This window comes from Trichoderma breve, chromosome 2, assembly GCF_028502605.1.
Source record: "Trichoderma breve strain T069 chromosome 2, whole genome shotgun sequence".
NCBI lineage: Eukaryota > Fungi > Ascomycota > Sordariomycetes > Hypocreales > Hypocreaceae > Trichoderma > Trichoderma breve.
Genome location: NC_079233.1, coordinates 6,004,025 through 6,018,325, shown reverse-complemented (window position 1 = coordinate 6,018,325; position 14,301 = coordinate 6,004,025). Strand labels below are relative to the sequence as shown.

Genomic DNA, 14,301 nt, shown 5'->3' with positions numbered 1-14,301 from the left:
TGAATGTTTGTGCCCCGACTCAATCAGTCAGTGATGGACAGCTCCGGGGGGCCCGCTAAATGAAATGGCCTTGTCTTGCCTTGTACAGGGTCGGGTCACGCATGGGGGAACAAATCAAATCCAGTCAAGTCACGTCAGGTTGTGGTGTTGTGGTTTTTTTCGTGGTTTGTGGTAGGTATTAATATTTAGCCCTCCATTCCAGCTGCCCTTTTATCTTCCTGCCCTTCTCTCCCTCCCTCTTCTTTCCGAAACATCTTCTCCTTCCCGCCCAGAGCTTTCCAACCAACTTCTTTCTTCACTCGTTTTCCACAGCTCTCTCTCGTTACTGCGGCGTCTTTTCGCTTCTTCTTTCTTTCCCTCCTTCTTCGTCTTTTTCGTTAGCCAATCTATCGTATAATTCTCGGACTCGACTTGATCCAGCTCCCTTCCACTCTTTACAGAGACTCATCCATCTATCCATACATTTTGCCTGCTCTCATCTGCCGGCGATTTATCCATTTGTGCCATTTCACTACTCATCCATCAGCAATTGGCGTCACCATGAAGGGACTCGCTCTTCTCTCAGCCGTTGCCGGCCTTGGCGCCGTCATGGCTTCTCCCACCCCTTCAAAGGACAGCCCTCCATCCAAGAGAGCTTCGCTGCCCGCTGTTTCGGCCTCTGGAAATGGTTAGTAAAACAATATTGCCATCCACTTCATTCGACCCGAATACATTGTTGACATATTTGAACTCCTATAGCTTTCTGGGCTGACGGCAAGCGCTTCTACCTTCGTGGTATTGACTACCAGCCCGGTGGTGCTGCTGCCAACGAGGATCCTCTCGCTGACCCCAAGACCTGTCTCCGAGATATCAAGAACTTCCAGGACCTTGGCGTCAACACTATTCGTGTTTACGCTGTCGACAACTCCAAGGATCACGACCAGTGCATGAACGCCCTCGCCGATGCCGGCATCTACTTGGTTCTTGACGTCAACAACCCAGGCTACTCTATCAACCGTCTTAAGCCCGGACCCTCCTACAACACCATGTATCTTCAGAGCGTTTTTGCTACTGTTGAGATGTTTGCCAAGTATGACAACACGCTGGCCTTCTTCTCTGGCAACGAGGTCATCAACGACGAGCCTGGAACCGACAAGTCTGCTCCCTATGTCAAGGCTGTCACTCGTGACATGAAGAACTACATCAACTCTCGAGGACTCCGCAAGGTTCCCGTTGGATACTCCGCCGCCGACGTTTCCTCCAACCGCATGCAGACGGCCATGTACATGAACTGTGGCAGTGATGATGAGCGATCTGATTTCTTTGCCTTTAATGATTACTCTTGGTGCAACAGCGACTTCAAGACCTCTGGTTGGGACCAAAAGGTTAAGAATTTTACCGACTACGGCATTCCCATCTTGTATGTGTACTATCCCTATCACTCTTTCACAAAATGCTAACATGTTTCCCAGCTTGTCCGAGTGGGGTTGTATCAAGAACCGCCCTCGCAAGTTTGAGGAGCTGTCTGCCCTCATGAGCTCGCAGATGAGCGAAGTCTACTCCGGTGGCATCATGTACGAATACTCAAAGGAAGACAACGACTATGGAATTGTCACTATCAAGGGTGACTCCATCTCCAAGTCGGACGAGTACAATCTTTTCAAGAGTGCCTTGGCTGATAACCCGACTCCTACCGGTTCCGGCGGCGCTGCCAGCTCTAGTCACGCTGCCAAGTGCCCGCCCAAGGACTCTACCTGGAACGTCGACCCCAGCCTGATCCCCGAGATGCCTGAAGCTGCCAACAAGTTCATGAAGAAGGGTGCTGGTTCCGGCCCTGGCCTTGGCGGCGATGGCTCTCAGAACGCCGCTGATAGCGGTACCGCAACGGCTAGTGTAACGGGCGGTACGGCTTCTCCTACTAGCACATCCGGATCTGCCTCCGAGACGGAATCCGACAGCGCTGCTGGCTCCTTCTCCCATAGTCCCCTGGACAAGGCACCATTCATCGTGTCTGGTTTGACTTTGGCCTTCACCCTGTTCGGCACCCTTCTTCTCTAATGGTGTAAATCTTCATCGATTTGAAACAGTATGACGTTCTCTCTTCTTTTGGTATTGATGGGGCCTTTTCAACCCGGCGATTAGACTTTGATGCCCTGGTGTACGGTAGAAATGGAATTCGGGATGGCCGTAATGTAAAGGCTAACAACAGTGTCTGGCTCTGGAAAGACTAGACAGGGGCGGGAAGAATGATAATCTTACAGTTTAGGCTTTGGAGCCATTGTTTATACGTGCATCGTCTTTTATTCTCTTAATCATTTTTGGTCACTTGTGTTGCAGTCAATGTGAAGTTATCGTAATGCAGGCTATGTACCTTTTCGAACTGCGATTTGCTCATCTCCTTTTATGTTTTGACTGAGAGAAGTTTGCCTCCAAAATAAGGCGTCTCGGCCATCCAACAAGGAGTCATTATATCAGCTCATTTGCAAGTTTCTTATCTGCTGCAGCCTCATAGGTATGTATCTTACTATAAAAAAAATGCAGAAGAGACGCCTGGAACTTGGCAGGTAACGCTTTCAGCCTATTGGGCATATTCCCAAGTACATGTACGTACTGCGGCTCTGCCTCTTCTATAAAAGTCGGCTGCACCTGTTGGGATCGCAGCCTAAATCATTTTGTCACCTACATGTTAATGCCCGATAGGATGAAACATTGATTCATCAACGAGAGGATCATCAAAACATGGAAAATTCTCGCAATTTCTCTGAAAATACTGTTGGAAACAATGCGATTGTCAATCAGGGCAATGGCAATCATATCACGGTCAATGCTGGTATGTTCCCTGTGTTATTTGTAAAGGCGTGAAACTTACCAGCAGCACAGATACCTCAAATGCCGACAGATTATTTCTCCAAGAAATCAGCAAAACGGATCCTGTTTATGATAAAAAACGAATTTTAATGCTGAAAGGACCTCTTTTGAAAGATTCGTTTAGTTGGATCTTAGAACATGAAGAGTTCAACAAATGGCGCCATACGAAAGACAGTGGTGTCCTCTGGATTAAAGGAGATCCTGGAAAAGGCAAGACAATGTTGCTTTGTGGCATCATCGAAGACTTGGAACAGAATTCCGACAGCGAAAATCTAAGTTATTTCTTCTGCCAAGCCGCAGACTACAGGATCAACACCGCTGCAGCCGTTGTCGGCGGTTTGATACAATCGCTTCTGAAGCAAGACCCAGCGCTCCTTTCGCGTATTCGCGAGAGGCATGGGAATGGGCCCAAGGGCCAACTGGATGGACCTAATGCATTGGTCATTCTATGCGACATCTTTGAGACTATCACTAATGATCCGGGCTTAACAAATGTCATCTGTGTTGTTGATGCACTTGATGAGTGCATAACAGATTGCAGACGTCTCCTCAATCTCATCATAAAAACAAGTGGCCGTGTCAAGTGGCTACTTTCGAGTCGGAATGAGAAAGACATAGAGAAGGGGCTTGACCAAGTTCCTCAAAAGCTTATCCTGGAATTGAAGCAGAATGCTGAACAAATATCTATATCCATTGATGAATATATCAGCCACCACATTCAAGAAATCGACGCCTTGAAAGATGATGAACAGCTTCAAACTAAAACGTTTGATATGTTAAAAAGCAAGGCTCAGGGCACTTTCTTGTGGGTAGCACTGGTGGTTGATCAGCTACACAATACAGACCATTGGAGGGTGGAAGACGTGTTGGAGGAGGTACCCAAAGACCTAGAAAATCTCTACGGTCTAATATTGGACCGAACTGAGAAACTGGGGCGAAAAGGCCGAGAAGCCTGTCAAGTTCTACTCTCAATTGTCACTACAGCCAAGAGACCTCTCCATCTTGAAGAGCTTCTCGTTTTCGTCAACTCCCATTGGAAGGAAAGCAAGCACTTCAAAGCCACATACAACTTACGAGATATGCGCGACATGGCGAAAGACTGTGGATCAATTCTATCGATCAGAGAAGATATTATATACTTCATTCATCAATCAGCCAAAGATTATATCGTGGAGAATGCAACTCAACGTATCTTCCCCATTCTACACCAGCATTACAAGATGTTTGAAACCTCACTAGAAGCTATGTTTAGTGTCCTAAAGTACGACATATATGATCTGGAAGACCCCGGGATACACATAGACGAGATATCCCCAAAAGACAACAGGTCTGATCCCTTGTTTCCCATAAGATATTGCTGCGTATTCTGGGTTGAGCATCTAGTCTTGGGCTACCAATTTGAAGGGTTCGAGAAAGACAAATATCTCAAAGACGACGAAAGGCTTCACTCCTTTCTCAAAGAAAAATTTCTTTGTTGGATAGAGTCTTTATCCCTTATGCGCAGCCTTGAACCACAAGCTGAGATTGCTCTCCACAAACTCAACCACCTCGTTGAAAGCTATCATGGCGGCCCAAGTATTGAGATCGAGGCTTTTCAAGCAACAAATTTACACAGAGAGAGTGAAACACAAGGCCTCAGGCAACTCACTGCTGATGCCTATCGATTTGTGGAAAATCTTGATTTCAAATTGTTTGTGCCTAGCTGGCCGTTACAGCTTTACTTTTCAGTCATGAATTTGGAGAAAGATAGACGTAACTGTACTATCCGGAAGACATTTGAGCGGAGAGTACGTGAAAAGTTTGGACCGTCACCCATCCTTGCAAGAGTGACATATGATCCGATTATGACTCGGGGGGGTTTTCGCCGTTCCAAGCAACGGTTGCGTCGTATTAATACATCGAATTTTCCAAAATTGGTTTTCTCTTCCGACTGTTCGTTGATGGGACGAATGAGTAACGATGAATTCATCCCCGTACTCAGATTGTGGAGAATGGATTCGAGTCCCTTCAATTGTATAGGTACATTTCAGATAACTCTGGGTAGTAGAGTTGCCTTCTTTCCCAACTCTAATGACTTTATATCTGTGTCCCAAGATGGCATCATGAAAAGATGGAACACGGACAAGAAATCTAGCATTGGAGACCAATCTCTGAGTTTCGCATATGCCAGCTATAACCCACAATTCCCTTCAAGGGTCAATTCAATGGGAATAATGGAGTCCCTCGAGGAAATGGTTATTGCTCTATCACCCAAGGGAGACTTAGTAGCGTCGTGGTATCGCAAAACATCTCATGGACTAGGCTTGGTAAGGATCTGGGACACTGAGACGGCCTGCTGCCGTAATTCATTTGAGCCCGACAAAGTACCCTACTTGCACGCAACGTTTTCACCAAACTCTCAGCTTCTGGCTCTATCGTTCAGCGATGGCGTTAGAGTGCACAACGCGAAGACGGGTGCAAAAATAAAACATCTTATTAGTCTGGATGAGAAGAAGAGGGAAAGATTCATTTCAAGAACCGGAAAACTTGAATATGCTTGGTTTGCACCAAACTCCAAAGTCCTAGTTACCATGGAGCCGGAATACCAAGTCCGTCTCTGGGATACCCATACATGGGAACTACTGCATAGTATCAAAGTTTCAAATTACCAAGAGCTGGAGTATCTTGCTATTTCTCCCGACTCGGCGATTCTAGCGACGTTTCTAGGCTTTACTATCAAATTCTGGAGTATCGACACGGGAGAGTATATTGCCGAAGACCCGGATTACAAGCAGTCTATGCCATTTGACCTACAACAACAAAGTAGGGTGATTCAGATCTGGTTCGCTATCATCAGACAAAATGTATCTCAACTGAAACGAGATAATCATTATTTTGCCTTTGACAGCATTAATATATCGGCTGACTCAAAGTTTGTGGCTTCGAGATATTCTTATTATAGCGAAGTCCACGTTTGGGATGGAGATCATGGCAGATTGATCCATGTGCTTGAAAGTAAACTTGCAGGGTATAAGTCAGCTTTTGAACCCTTGATCTTCTCTCCAGATTCTCAGCTGCTAGCTCATGTTAGCAGCCATGGTTTTTCTGGCATTCAGATATGGCGTGTTATCACAGGAGAGTCTGTGTGCTTGCTTGAATGCCCAGACATCGTATTGTCTACGTCAGTCGCATTTTCAAGCGATGGAAAATATCTGGTCGTTGGCAATTTCAATGGTGAAATATACATCTGGAGCATATATTCCGGCATACTCGTCCATAAATATGCACTTCACGATGGATCGCTGGAACAAAACGGAATTATAAGTCCTTCAATCTCCTCTGATTCTGCATACGTAGCAGCATTCTGGAATCCTGGGCGACTCCAAGCACGAATCTGGCACTTACATACAGGTAACATCGTTGTGATTAATCCTGCTCAAGAAAGAAAAGATTCACTTCTAGCTTCTTTTGACGAAGCAAAGATATCCTTTTCATCTGATTCGGCGATCTTGGCCTGCATTACAAAATCCATGGCCCAAATATTTGACGTTGCTACCGGCGCTTGTCTGCAGAGTTTTGCTTTTGACGGTAATGAGCATCTACGATTACTATCTTTTGATCCTTTAAGTGGCCAAATTCTCACTACTAAATCCGTCTTCTATAAAACTTCCTCATGGAAGCACTGGCAGACATCCCCACGGCTTGGCTACTCCTACGACTATCGCTCGGACAGTCCCTGGCCTGAACGGGGCAGCTGGATTCTGCTAAACGGTAAAAAGAACTGCTTTGTACCGATGGCGTATCGGCCTGGACCTTCTGAGTGGCCCAAGAGCACTGCCGATGTGGCCATGACTGATTCCCTATTGGTAACTGTAACTTCGACAAATGTGGTTTTCATCAAGCTTCCCACTCTACGTGAAGACACGACGACGAGTGTCGGGACCTCTGAAGTCGATCTAGCGCCTCTATTAATTGCTGGTAGTACAGGCAACTCGTTTTCGGTTGCTCATGCCCTAAAGACGAGCGATTCAGCCCTAAGAAACCTCAAAAGAAGAAGAAGCACACCAAGCGAAGCCAGCGTTGGGGAGCAAGGCAATAATTTGTCTAAGCGAAAAGAGATAGCAATAGCAAGAGAATAAAGCTTTAAAAAGGCACTAGGGAGAAAGCGGCATCTGTGCAGTCGAAGGGAGCTAGAGATATAGAGAAGAAGCCTTGGAAGCTTAAATGAGAGCCTACAGAGCACTTATCAATAGCTGACGCCTAAATGTCATCAGATAAATGTATGATACTCGTAGCAAATCAATCGATATCATGTTCGACTCTCAAAAAAAAAAAAATGAATTAGTAATTATAATAGGATTATAGTGACTGGCAGGGAGCTCCGTAATACATGAATACCGGTACTCTGTTGTCTTTATGAACACAGGTAGGATCGGAGGTTTCTTCTACTTTTTCTATTGCTAGACTTTTACCTGTCAGCCCTTACTGAGATATTTACCTTTGAAGATCCATATCATCAGCATTCTTATTTTCATCGATTTTTTTTCTCAAAGAAAATAATAGAAGAGTGTTGATATGTTGCTCTTGGTGTGACTAATAGACCCAATCCTTCGACGCATGTGGTCAGGCACCGAAGTACAGGAATTACAAGGGCAAAAGAACTAGAGTTTCCTTAGAGACCATTGATACTACGAACTACTATATGTCACAACAAGAGACAGGTATTCGACATTGTGATATAAAATGTAACGGATTGTGAGAATATGTTAGGATGGATGCCATGATCAGAAGCCGCGTTCCCCAGATTCGGCGATTGGGATGGCCCCACTCTGGAGCTGTGCCTCGGCTTGGTTGGAGTTACTGTGATAGGACAATGCTCTACCAAGGTTCTAGGTAGCCAAGTAAGCCGAGATGCTCTCAACAACTTTCATGATTCCTTTGTACTTTTGAACTCATCTCCAACCGGGTTGGCATTGACTCTATGTGACTTTTTTCTGTTTACTAATCGCCAAAATACTTCTTATATCCGCGACTGAATCATCTTCTGGATCATTCATCTACCATATCACCCACCAAACAATCCACAGCCAGCGCAAAACATCAAAACACATCAAACTCTCAACATGGCCTCATCATCATCGTCATCCGGGGCAGGATCCCCCCTCGCCGCCTACTCCGCCTACAAGTTCTTCACCGTCACCTCCCCCAAGCCCTTCGTGGCGCACGTGCAGATCCAGCGCCCAGACAAGCTCAACGCCTTCTCCGAGGCCATGTGGCTCGAGTTTGGGCGCGTTTTCCAGCAGCTGAGCGCCGACGCCGACGTGCGCGCCGTCGTGCTGAGCGGAGCGGGCGACAAGGCCTTCACGGCTGGCCTGGACGTGCAGTCGGCGTCGCAGGACTCGACGCTCATGTCGGACCAGAAGGATCCGGCGAGGAAGGCCAAGGGCATGAGGGCGCAGATTGAGGAGTTTCAGGCTTCTATCGGGGCCATGGAGAAGTGCGAGAAGCGTAAGTTTATTAATTTTCTATCTTTTTAATTTGGAAAAGAGCTTGTTATTTGAATCTATCTGGGAAGTATTATCTAACATGTGATTCTACAGCCGTCATTGCCGCCATGCACGGCATTGCCCTTGGCCTCGCCATCGACATTTCCTGCACCGCCGATATCCGCATTTGCGCCTCCAACACCCGTTTTGCCGTCAAGGAGGTCGATATCGGCCTCGCTGCTGACATTGGCACGCTTGCCCGTCTCCCCAAGATTGTGGGATCTACGTCCTGGGTCAAGGACGTGTGCTTGACGGCCCGTGACTTTTCTGCACAGGAGGCCCTCGCAGTGGGTTTCGTGAGCCAAGTGCACGAGGGCAAGGAGAAGACGGTGCAGGTTGCCATTGACCTTGCGGCTAATATCGCAGGGAAGAGCCCCGTGGCAGTGCAGGGCACCAAGGAGCTGTTGAACCACGCGAGAGATCACAGCACTGTGGACACTCTGCGGTATACGCAGCTGTGGAATTCAGTGGCGTTGCAGGGAGCGGATTTCCCTGCGGCGATATTGAGTGTGTTGAAGAAGCAGAAGCCGACGTTTGCCAAGTTGTAAGGTGTTCGGCCGACTGCGGTTGGGAACGTTGTTTGGATATTAAGGTAGTGGCGGTATGTACAATGGCTAGAATAGACCGCCTGGTAATGCACGAATTTTGTCTAGTGAAACAAACATTTTATATCGGTAAAACGGCGCTCTAGTATGGATAGGTGATGATCGTGAGGTTTGTCGGTACGCGGTAAGCGTGGGTTACTCGGAACCGGACTCGTCAACGGGAGGAAGATTCTCCTTGAGGCGCTGTGAAAGGTAACATGTGAGCCAAAGCAAACAAGCCTGAAGACAAGGAAATGGGTGTCGAGAGGTGTTTTAACGTACGTCTTCGAGCTTCTGTTTGAGAAGATGAACCATATTCTCCTTGACAACGACACGTTCCTCGTCCAGGTCCTCAATGATGAAGTCGTGGTTCACGCTGTCGATATTGACGATGATGGACTTGATGGAAGGATCGCACTCGATCAGGACGCCTAGGCGCACGTTAGTGATGAACGGAGAGTGTCGTGAAGAGAATGAGAGAGGGTGTAAGGGTACCTCTGATGGCACGGGGCATGATGGGCAATTGGTGGTGATTTGGTTGACGGTACGGAGTATTGATGGATGATTTGCGGATGTGAACAGATGCAAGGCTGCGCTAAAGTGATGATGTCCAGTGGTGGATTTGAAGGACTGCCTCAGGTTCGACTTGGGCCACAGGCCCTCAAGGTTGAGTTACAGGGCTCCAGACCGTCGCTTTAGCGTCCGGCAGGCGGGCGGGTGGACCTCAACTTTGACGGTTCCGGGCCAGCGCCTCCGGTGTCACTGGGGAGTGGAGAGTCATCGAATTCGATATAGTAACAGAAAGGACTTATTAATCAATACCTATACATAATAAGGTGTGTAGTTATTGAATAAAGAATGATAGAAGCAAAGCGGACAATCATTTGTCTTCAGCGCCCGTAATCGTATTCCAAATCACATCACATCTAGCCCACGGCGCCACCCCCCTCGGTATCACTCTGCCGTCCACGCTCCCCGCACTTTGGACTGGAACCAAGCAATATAATCTTCATCCCAGACACCCAACCATTCGATCTATGTACTAATAAAGAGGGGGGCTAAACTGCTCCAAAACTGACAAAACAGACACGTAATGCCACTAATTTTGTCTCTATCTGCTCCCGGCAGGCACACCACCTCGGATAACTGGGGCCGTGGAAAGCCACTCCCAGTCTTTCTGCGACGATCTGCTCATGGCATTTTACCATTTGTGCCTCCATGGCCGGCCCGCGGATGGATTGGGAGCTCCGGGGACGCTGAAAGCGGGTTGGGGGCGAGTGACGTCTGCGAAAGAGGTTGCCCCGAGTACATGTAGTTTATTCATAAGGGTTCCGTCACTTCTAGGGCCAGCGGGATTGTGTTTTACTTCTTCTACCTTTGGCGACATTATATCTCTCTCTTACATGCTTGCTGTGCCTGTCGTCTTCAGCGTCCCATCACGTCCATCGTTGGGATAAGCCTCTTTTTTGTCTGTCTTGTTTAAGTCTCATAGTAGAGTTCGCGGCTCTACACTACTGAGCGATATCACGTTTACGAAGTCATTTGAACAGCCCCCAATCTTGAGACCGGCCATCGACGCAAGGCGCATTTACACGCACATGTACTGACGAGCCCATCACCGCCATCATGAGTACGGATCAGCCAACATCGACGCGGCCCTTGACTTATGTCATCATCCCTCTCCTGGCCATATTCGTCGTCTGCTCAGCATTCCTATTTTTCCACATACGACGTCGTCGCCGCCGCCTCGTCCCCGCAGACGGCTGGGCTCGCGGTCGATGGGTCACACGGGATGGGACCATCATGTTCATCCCACGGCACTACAGACGCAATCCATGGGGCGGATTTCACTCATCAGAAGGCCTCAACGAGCTGGGAGAAGCGCCGCCTCCGTATAAATTCAAGGTCATCACGACAGAAGAAGTTGAAGCCGCAGCGGGAGCTGGAAGGCCAACGGAGCTGAGAGACTTGGAGGAGGGGAGGAGGCCGCCAGAGTATATCGCGGAGCCGCCTCCGGCGATCACGACTGAGTCAAGGAGGACGGTCGTGTAAGGGAGGCTTTTGGGGGCGATCATGGCTGATGTAAATTGGAAGTTGTCTTTATATGGATTCGAGGCGTATATGGTGTGAATTTTGAGTCTTGGGTTGATTCTATGTTTCATGGCAAGCAGATGCGTTTCGGAGTACTTGGATAATATGTCGGATACCAATGTTTAGCACTTATTTCCTTATGATTGATGAGTTACATCTGTGGATCTTCCCGACTCTTTAGCCTTTCAAGTATTAGTGAGAAACTACTCAAAGGATGTCTTTCGGAAAGAATTCCCGGTGAGTGGTCTGATCAGGATTCAGTTTCTCCTCATCCGAGACATGGACCCCTTGGCTATAATAATGGAGCTGGCAAGACAGCCTATCTAATAACACCCCCAACGACCACACAAAGTTTAAGTGTTGAAGTAGGGCTAATATCGCTATATCTCTCTAGTATCATATATCACTTTAGATTCGAGTCACGGGATAGTAGAAAGCCATCTTGGGGCGACGAACAACTTATCTGATCCCTATGAGTATCTGTTTTGTTCAACATTACTAGATATGCATCCGATAACTACATGGATAATGATCATTCGTATAAAAAGCTAGAAAGAATTATTTTGTCTCTTGAATGGGATTGCCTCAGGTCGCTCTAGTTCGTGCTTCACAAGCTTCGTGTCGGAGGAACTCGTACAGGATATCTGCTCGTTGCCGAAGGCGATAGTGGATGAGACACACAAACGAGCCTAGCTGGTGTCACGGGTTAATGCACCTATCCAGATGACCACCGTTTTTTTCTTTATCATTCCTGTATTATTGAACTCGCACAGTGGTACGCATGTGCCGGTTTGCCAAGGACGGCATGTACGAGTAGTCATACGTCCCTGGCGTGCGAGGGAGCGTGATGGAAAAAGAAAAAGCTTGTATTGTAAGAGGTCATGTTTGCTTGGGGGAAGACTACTAGTGGATGCATCCAAACAACATCAGGATCGGAGATCAACTACCTTGGGGGCCATCTGTGAGTGTTAGACAGCGTTATGGGCCACAAAAGGCTCCCTGTTATCTTATCAAGTGATATCAAGTCCGCACCAGAGGTCTTTTAAGTAGGTCACATAGTCACGGCAGTTCCAGTGTAAATGAATGAAAGTTCTCGGCAGTGAGCATGAGCCGCAGACGTTAACAAGTTGGCCCGCGGCTCAGCCCTATCCATCTACTTAAAACAGATGAGAAGTGACAGGGCCCGGCAGTGTCTACATGGATACGCGCGCAATCGGTAACGAAAGACGAACTGACGATGCACGAAGATGGAGTTGACGTTTCGAAGCACGATCGAGCGGGTGCGAGTCCAGATTTCCGTGCGTGTACCTGTAAGCTAATAAGCGCTGCGGCATGAAGCATCCATTGAGTCCATGCACATCACCTGCTGTAGGTACAGGAAATTCCCACTTTGGCCCTTCCATGGGGATTTTCTGGTTCCTGTCCCTTGTCAGTTCAAAAGTGCGGTTTGGTTACCCTGCCAGCATCAACGAGAGACGAGACGGCTGGGCCGATGCTCTGATCAAATCAGCCGTCTAGGATCATTGTTTTGGGCGGGTCTGGAGCTCGTCAATGATATCAAGCGGTGGACAAAGATAAGCGGGACTTCAAAATGGCCCAGTAAGACAAAATGATTCCTATTTAGTACAGCACCTGGCAAGGAAGATGCTATCGATGAGAGTTTGGGTTTCTGTTTGCTCTTCTTATTGCAAGATCTATGAGGTCTTGGTACGGAGTATATGTAGTCATTCAGATTTACTTTGATGAGATTTGATATTGATTTCTTTCTACAGAGTAAACAGAACCAACTTAATCCATTAGTCACTTTGCAGAGCTTCCACTCTGAAGGTCCCGCTTATTTTGTCTTTTCCATGTTCCATGTGCCAGGGGGTGGATGCGGTGCGGCTTGGGGAAGAAGAGATGGCTGGCCAAGCCTTGAGTACAGCTGCGGTACCTGGGAGGGACATCCGCGTGCCTTGACGTGCAAGCACTAGAGCATGCAGATGAGGGAATAAGCTGGAGCTGAGGCCCGAGAAACAGGCGCGGGCATCAATCACAGGAATCGGTATCAGATGTTGGGCGTCAACGGACATGACACAGACGAGGCGGGTGTGTGCGTGCGTTGTTCTGTCTCGGTAGACCGTTCAAGCATCCAATCCATGGATGTCCACAACTTTCAAGGTTCAAGTGTCACTACCTTGGCCGCCGTCAGCTCCGATTCGAGTTCTGAGCTCCCCTTTTCCCACGCTGACTGGCTGTGTGGTAGCGCAGGCTCGTGCAAATGACGGCGCTGTATCACCAGCCTCTTCCTTTTTTTTCTTTCTCTCTTCCACTCTTTTTTCGTCTCCAGCGTTTGATTTCCATCACTGCGCCACCCGCCTATCAGACGCAAGGGGCTACGGACTGGCAGACAGAGAGTGGAAACAACTTGAACCTGACAAGAAAGGGACGAAGAAATCGAGTGGCTGGTGGATGGTGCAAATCTCTTCCATGTTCTGTTCAGCTGTTAGCTTACCACATAGACTTGTAACCGTGCATGTACCGCTAAGGTACCCTGCTCGTGCCACGCCAGAGAGCCCTGTGCTAGAAGGTCTCTCCAGGCCCTCTAGGCCCTGCTGGGACAAGTTTAGTGCTCAGCTAGCACCCGTCCAGCGGCACCACCAGCGGCACCACCCTCCCCCCTGCCGGCCCAAGCGCCATTGGACCAGACACGCATCGGCGCCAACTCATCAAGCAGAGGCCCCAGCCCGCTTCGGGACAATAACAAGGCCTCAACCATCTCTCTCCTCTTCCTTCGCCCGCATCGCATTTGCCCTGCGCCCCCTCGTCTCTCTCGCAAAAAAAAGAAGGGGGGTCAAAGAGAACAAGACAAGACCTTCTTTTGGGAGCCTCACCAGGCCAGACCTGCCCGGACCGCGCCAGACCAGACGCTGCCTCTCGCTCCCCCACATCTTCGCATCCAAGCGCATTTGCATCCATCTCCATCTCCATCTCCATCTCACCGACAGCCATCCACAGAGCCCAATCCCTCAGCTGTACATACTGGACTCGACACCCGCCGCATTGCCTGTACATTACCCGTTCAGTACCTACAGCTCACAGCCTGGCCCTGCAGCAACTCCCCTGACTCTGCAGCGTTCTCCTGGCTGTCCTGGCTGTCGTTTGTGAGCGACAGCCTCTTTACCGCTCTGGGCCCTCTTCCTTTTCGGTGCCTGAGCCTGAGCTTCGCCACCTGGTACAACTAACTGCCCTGCCCTCCCCGATTCCGCTTTCTC

At 48.5% G+C, this 14,301-nt stretch overlaps 5 protein-coding genes across 5 annotated transcripts; 4 read left to right on the top strand and 1 right to left on the bottom strand.

The window, feature by feature from the left end:
• Nucleotides 1–540: 540 nt before the first annotated feature.
• Nucleotides 541–2,037, top strand: T069G_04028 (glucanosyltransferase domain-containing protein; the record flags this gene model as incomplete). Its single annotated transcript, XM_056171238.1, has 3 exons — nucleotides 541–667; nucleotides 739–1,399; nucleotides 1,452–2,037. 3 exons carry the CDS (start codon nucleotides 541–543, stop codon nucleotides 2,035–2,037), a joined length of 1,374 nt encoding a protein of 457 aa, XP_056032130.1.
• Nucleotides 2,038–2,718: 681 nt separating this feature from the next.
• On the top strand, nucleotides 2,719–6,965 carry T069G_04027 (NACHT domain-containing protein; the record flags this gene model as incomplete). The annotated part of the gene is made up of 5 exons (XM_056171237.1): nucleotides 2,719–2,809; nucleotides 2,983–4,422; nucleotides 4,480–4,634; nucleotides 4,878–6,237; nucleotides 6,304–6,965. 5 exons carry the CDS (start codon nucleotides 2,719–2,721, stop codon nucleotides 6,963–6,965), a joined length of 3,708 nt encoding a protein of 1,235 aa, XP_056032129.1.
• A 984-nt stretch (nucleotides 6,966–7,949) lies between these two features.
• Nucleotides 7,950–8,920, top strand: T069G_04026 (enoyl-CoA hydratase/isomerase domain-containing protein; the record flags this gene model as incomplete). The annotated part of the gene is made up of 2 exons (XM_056171236.1): nucleotides 7,950–8,334; nucleotides 8,427–8,920. 2 exons carry the CDS (start codon nucleotides 7,950–7,952, stop codon nucleotides 8,918–8,920), a joined length of 879 nt encoding a protein of 292 aa, XP_056032128.1.
• Nucleotides 8,921–9,112: 192 nt separating this feature from the next.
• T069G_04025 (transcription factor TFIIH complex subunit tfb5 domain-containing protein) lies at nucleotides 9,113–9,470 on the bottom strand (the record flags this gene model as incomplete). Its single annotated transcript, XM_056171235.1, has 3 exons — nucleotides 9,113–9,160; nucleotides 9,239–9,387; nucleotides 9,452–9,470. The coding sequence occupies 3 exons, from the start codon at nucleotides 9,468–9,470 to the stop codon at nucleotides 9,113–9,115; spliced, it is 216 nt and encodes a 71-aa protein (XP_056032127.1).
• Nucleotides 9,471–10,582: 1,112 nt separating this feature from the next.
• Nucleotides 10,583–11,008, top strand: T069G_04024 (uncharacterized protein; the record flags this gene model as incomplete). Its single annotated transcript, XM_056171234.1, has 1 exon — nucleotides 10,583–11,008. One exon carries the CDS (start codon nucleotides 10,583–10,585, stop codon nucleotides 11,006–11,008), a length of 426 nt encoding a protein of 141 aa, XP_056032126.1.
• Nucleotides 11,009–14,301: the final 3,293 nt, after the last annotated feature.